The sequence below is a fragment of the Lepidochelys kempii genome, chromosome 2, assembly GCF_965140285.1.
Source record: "Lepidochelys kempii isolate rLepKem1 chromosome 2, rLepKem1.hap1, whole genome shotgun sequence".
Classification (NCBI taxonomy): Eukaryota; Metazoa; Chordata; order Testudines; family Cheloniidae; genus Lepidochelys; species Lepidochelys kempii.
This window is the reverse complement of record NC_136381.1, coordinates 118,589,523-118,595,564: the sequence shown is the minus strand read 5'-3', so window position 1 is coordinate 118,595,564 and position 6,042 is coordinate 118,589,523. Positions and strand designations below refer to the sequence as shown.

Genomic DNA, 6,042 nt, shown 5'->3' with positions numbered 1-6,042 from the left:
GCTTTGCCTCTCCTCCCAGGCTGGCGGAGTGTGGCGGCCCCTTGCCCGGGCGGCCCGTCCCTTCCGCCCCAGCGGGACACACGCTCTTTCCAGGGCTGGAGCCAGGCGGGCGCCTCAACGCGCGCGGCCAGCCAGCCCCATGGCCGCTGTGCCAGCCTGCGCCGCGCCCGGCCAGGGAGCTCGCGCGGGCTGGCCCGCCGCCGCCGCCGCCGCCGCCTCGCGGTGCCCTCCGCCGCGCAGACAATGGGAGATCAAAGCGGGGGAAGGAGGAGGAGGAGGAGGAGGATGGTGCGAGAGGCGGCTGAAGTCGAGCCGGAGCGGGTTGCGTGTGGCGCTCTCTCTGCGCTCGATTAGTGATCCTGGGGAGCGAGCCGGGGACAGAGGGGTGGGGGTACGGGGAGCCGCCGTGTGGGCGAGGGTGAGTGTGGGGTGAGTGTGTGTGTGCGCGCGCGAGCGAGCGGGTGAGTGCGCGAGCGAGTTGCGCAGCTGCTCTGCGCGCAGCCCCCGCCGCCGCCGCCGCCGCCGCAGCGCTGGCATTTCGTGCGGGGAGCGGCGGCCAGTTGCACCGGGGAGCGAGAGGCAGCAGCGCGCAGGAGGAGGAGGAGGAAGAAGGAGGAGGAGGAGGAGGAGGAGGAGGGAGGCCACACAGACACCAACTGAAACAAAGTATCTCCAAACCAGCCCCCAACTCCACCTTGTGAGACTCCCCAGCATGGCTTCCGAGGAACTCTACGAGGTAATGACCCAGAGCACCAGCCCTGCCCCCCCCCCGCCCCCGCCCGTGCACACACTGCCCGACCCCCCGCCCTTCTTTCGGGGCTGTTTGAAACATTGCAGGCTTGTCACCACACTTGCTCCTGCTGCTGCCCCTTCTCTGCAGGGCCCGGCGGGTGCGGGGCTCCCAAGCCGCGGTGCCTGGTGCCCCCCCCCTTCCTCCCCAGTTTTGCTGGAGGAGGACGGAAATATGACTGAAAGGAGGAGACGGTAGAGTGTTGCCATTGGCCTGTGCTCCCCCAACAACACTTTGACTCCAGCGGGGGGTGTTGCTGGATGGTGGGGAGTAGCGCTGACAGCAGCGCCCTGTTTAGAGTGCAACACAAAAGTGTGCCGCTTGGTAGTGTGCAAAAATGTGGGCAAAGCCGAGTTGTGGCATGTGTTGGGGGCGGAGGGAGTTTCCGTATGTGTGTGTATCAAAGTACCACCCTGTGCCTTGGCCATGCAGCAAGCTCAGGTGATGCAAAATATTAAAATTTAAACTGCTCATCCTCACACGCTAGAACAAGAAGGTTAAAGGTTGTAAGAGAAGCCATGAGAGCCAAAGTTAAGGCTCTGACACACCATCAATCACCAGGTTGTTGAGAAGTGCTTGAAGGGAGCAGTCAGGGCATGAGTTGGGGTCTTGGGGTAAGGAGGGGATGAGATGAGACTGAGATAGCCTTAACTTTGAATTTCCTGTCTTTTGATGCCTCAATTTCACATCCTTAACCTTAATTGAAAAGCATTATGGTTTCTCTTGGATGTAACTTCCTTGTTTTTATTTTTACAAGAAGCCATCCTTGGGAGTGTAGAACAGTCATTATTCTGGATCCATTCTGATTTCTTTGATAAATATGTATTCGCCTGAGCCAGCAAGGGTTTTGTCTCTTGGGAAAATGCATTTTAAGGCAGATTTAAAAAAAAAAGAAAAGACTATTTGTACCCGGTGGTTGGAATTTTGTGTCTTTAAGATTCAGTTGTAGAAGAGTGCACAGAGACTTTTTTTTTTCCTCTTCTACTGGTGCGTGTATAAAAATCGCCCATTAATGGAATTACATACATGCAATGATGGAAGAATAGACACACATAAACCAATGAAAAGTATCCTGTGTACGCTTAAATTTATAAGTGGGCTTTCGTGGTGCTGAATTGGTGGACCAGAAAACCAAAGGCCTCTATTCCCAAGTCAGATAAATCATAGCTAATCGCTTTTACAAGTTTTTCCACCTTATTAATGTGGCTCAACTGAGTCTTGAAGGGGTCATTTCTAGAAGTAAGAAGATACATTTGGGGATCGATTTGGGAAATCCTCTAGGTGCAAAACTTGCATTGATTTTGGTGGATGTTCTGCTGGTAAACGGATTTGAGGAATTGGGCCCTTAGACTCTGTTCTCATTACAGTATTTGTCCTCTTTGGAGCATAAGCATTTCTAATCTGGTATCCTGTCTGATACCAATATCTGATGTTTGAGACTGTCATATAGAATACCAGTTTTGTAGGTGTCAAAATCAACCAATCTCCCCCGCTCCCTCCATCCTGTTTTACTAGGAATTGCATTCGGTCTACAAATTCATACCAAGTGGGCCACTGAGCTCCACTATGATAGTAATGCATTTTGGTCACTTGGCAGTGTTTTTGAAATGATGACTTAAGTGAACAACTCTATATCTCATTGCCAGTCCTCTGAGCAGTCTAGTTATTCCACCTGTTACTCAAAAGCCTGTTTTTTTCAAAACACCAAAAGTGGTTGGACCATATTGTCATGGATTACTTTTTATCATTCTTAATCTAAAAATAAAATTAATTCTTTAATTATCCAAGTGAAGAGTATGCATAAGGCAACTAAACTTTTATTTTAAAGCTTGTATGATTTATAAATGGACAAACTGTCACTGATTTTTGTAATTTAAAACCAAAATTGCTGTCCAACCTTGCCAAGTTTCTTCTGGAGGACGAATTTGCATGGCTGTGCCATCAGTGCCTGATGCTGAACCATTAGAAGACATGAGATGTTGAATGTTTTTATAGGTAACTGGAACTCATTAAACTACAACTGTATAGACTGAGTACTTCTAACTCTGCTTCTAGTTTTTGTTTTTTGTTCTTTTGTGAGTTGTCTTTTAACTAAGGTGCTATATGATTCTTTGCATTCAGTAATATGCAGTCCAAAGTCATGCCCTATCAAGTGTGATTACAGCCCTGTTTTTCCAGTCTAATCATGTGTTTTGATCAAGAGATATAATCAAATATCTGAAAATGTTAATCAGTCTAACAATGACAGTTAAACATGCTAGTGTCAAAAGACCCCAGTCCTTCTAAAATAGAAACCTGAATTGAGAATTTTGTTGCAAGTAAAATTAAAAATTCAGAAGCACTGACCATTCAGTCACTGTATTGGAGGATTTTTTTTTAAACTCTTGTTATTAAGGATATTTTCTCTTGAGACAGGAAGCATGGTTATAGGTCAAGATTTGTAATTCAAATGCAGACAACTTGAAAGACCCCAAAACTTTGGAAGAATACTTTGGACAAGCTGTGGATCCTATCTATTATTAGTTCATGAGCTTTTATAGGGGCCTTTTTAATGGTAACTAATTGCTCAAGAAAGAATGCAAGATCAGAAGAAAATCTGAAAGATTCATTGTGGAGAGACATCAGAGATCAGTTGTTTTGTTTTGTTTTTTTGCTTTATTTTTTTCTCTTCTCTTCTGGACGATAACCTAAAGATGTGATCTTGACTGTATATCCATGATTGTGACAAGTGAGTGTTTTTCCTTCTAAATGCCTTACCTAATTTTTCAAGTGATGTTACAGTTGGTGATGGACCTGAGGCAGTTGGTGGACAAGACAAGTGACAGAAAGGTCCCTCTCACTTTTTCCCAAATTTGTCCACATGTAAGGGTTTGACTTGCTCTTTTTTATGGCATCTCCCCTGCCCCGTACCCCCCAGTGCACTCCCCTTTTAGAAACTCCTGTGCATACTTAACAGCTATTTAAGCAAAGATTAGGATTAGTTTCTCCTGCAGTTTGGTTTATTTCACTCTCTTTTCTTCTGTGTTTATGAAAGACCTTGACCAACTTTCATTGCTTTGCTGGCACCTCCCTATTGCAAGATGATAATCAATAGTTTTTGTTGGATCAGCAGGGGAACTGGTGATCCCAAATTATACAGACAGCTCAACTGCAAAGCAAGTTGCAAGTACTTTGTAGTGGTTTGCCTAACCTCTTCTGGCAGAGCTCTGTAGTGGTGATTGGGATTAAAATAATACTAAATAGTTGGTGGTGTGAGAGATTTGTGTTGGAATCATGAAGGTTATCCCGTTTAAATGTTTCTGGGTACAACTGCACATTAACAGCTAGCTTAACAACAACAACAAAAAGTCTGGCATTTAGTAGGCAGTTCGCCCCCCCCCCCCCAAAAAAAAACAACAAAACCCAAAAAACTTGCTGCAATGGGTTTGGAAAACACTCATTTCTAAATTTTAGTGCAGTGGACTTTGTGCAGTGGAAGTGATGTGAGTTATTTTGTGGCTTTTGGAGACTGTAGTGTGATTAGATACAAAGTGTTTCCATTCTGCCTATAAACATTTCTGTTGATGTTACAGCTTTTGACTTGTCCCATTGGATGAATTTCTCTTAATGAGTAAACATGGTCCAGGTCTGATTTTGCTTTTGTTAAGTCAATGATTTTGGGTTTTATCAGGAAGCAGCGGAAACCAAATCCACCTGAATTTAGCCAATGGGTAACATTACTGCTTTTCATTTTGTATTTCACTTTGTCATTGTTCATAAACCTGATCATCATATGACTTAACATCTATCAAGTCTTTTTCCATTAAAAATATTAAAGCTTTACATGTTTCAGCCATTGCAGTCCACATTTTCAGACTGACTTTCATATGCTTATAGTAAGGAGAAAGAAAAAAGAAAAGGAGTACTTGTGGCACCGTAGAGACTTACCAATTTATTTGAGCATAAGCTTTCGTGAGCTACAGCATGCACAGATGCATCCGATGAAGTGAGCTGTAGCTCACGAAAGCTTATGCTCAAATAAATTGGTTAGTCTCTACGGTGCCACAAGTACTCCTTTTCTTTTTGCGAATACAGACTAACGCGGCTGTTACTCTGAAACCTGACAGTAAGGAAAGATACTCAGGAGCCTTTAAAAATTATATTTTCATCCTTAATATATTTCTTGAACATATGTAAGACTTCACTTCAAAAGACAATATGTAATCTCAAAAAAAATGTAAAAATCTGCACAGGCTTAGTGAAATCACAAGTTGGGGCTCATTACATGAGTAAATGGATGAAATTCTGTGGCCTGTGTTATATAAGAGGTCAGACTATATCACTTTTAGCCTTAAAATCTCTGAAAAATCACACACTGTGCATACAATTTTTGTCCTACACATAAAATATACTTGGACTACAGAGGACTACTGCTCATATGCTTATTTTTGAAATAGTACTTTTTAAAAATTTTCTCCTGGATGGGAAATATCTACTCCAACACATGGATCTTTCCGTATATTGTGGTGTATTGGTATCTAAACCATAGTCCAAGTTGATCTGTTTTATTAAGAAATTTAAACCTCTTATTTTATTAAAAAATGTCACGGAAATGGCAAAAACCAAAACACACAATATAAACTTTGAGTACTACTGACATATTTTTCTTGGTGGTTTGATGAAAAATGAATTGATACTGAGAATGAGTTACAATCCCCTATTTGGGTGACCCTCTCCTCCCCCTCCCCCCCCCCCCCCCCCAGTGGAGTGTGTCTCTTTTTTCTCTAGCAAGCAGTATAAAGTATTCTGGCACCTGTCCTTTGGCCACATTGTTTCTCCACATGTGCTGATTCCTAGAATATCAGTTAGGTTTTGTTTGTCTGTAAAGTGGTTTACAACCTTTTATCCATAATGGCAAATTGATGCACCAAGGCAGACCAGTCAAATGTTATTTGACAACAAATGTGCTGTGGTGGAATTGCTGTTTCTCACTTCGAAGAGGGGCAGAGACTTGCTTTCCCATTCTCCAACTAATCAGAATCCCATGTAGCCTAAAGCAGTGGTTCCTAAACTTGTTCCGCTGCTTGTGCAGGGAAAGGCCCTGGTGGGCCGGGCCAGTTTGTTTACCTGCCGCATCCGCAGGTTCGTCCGATTGCGGCTCCCAGTGGCCATGGTTCGCTGCTCCAGGCCAATGGGAGCTGCTGGAAGCAGCGGCCAATATGTCCCTCGGCCTGCGCCGCTTCCAGCAGTTTCCATTCACCTGGAGCAGCGAA

At 44.3% G+C, this 6,042-nt stretch overlaps 1 protein-coding gene across 2 annotated transcripts in view; it reads left to right on the top strand.

Moving 5' to 3' along the window:
• The first annotated feature begins 432 nt into the window (after positions 1-432).
• The window catches only part of CDYL (chromodomain Y like), a 191,958-nt gene continuing 186,348 nt past the window's right edge, over positions 433-6,042 (top strand). For both annotated transcript variants that reach the window (XM_073332144.2, XM_073332143.2), the window contains exon 1: positions 433-736. In XM_073332144.2, coding sequence (XP_073188245.1) covers positions 713-736 — 24 coding nt within the window. In that variant the 5' untranslated portion in view covers positions 433-712. The remainder of the gene's footprint in view (positions 737-6,042) is intronic.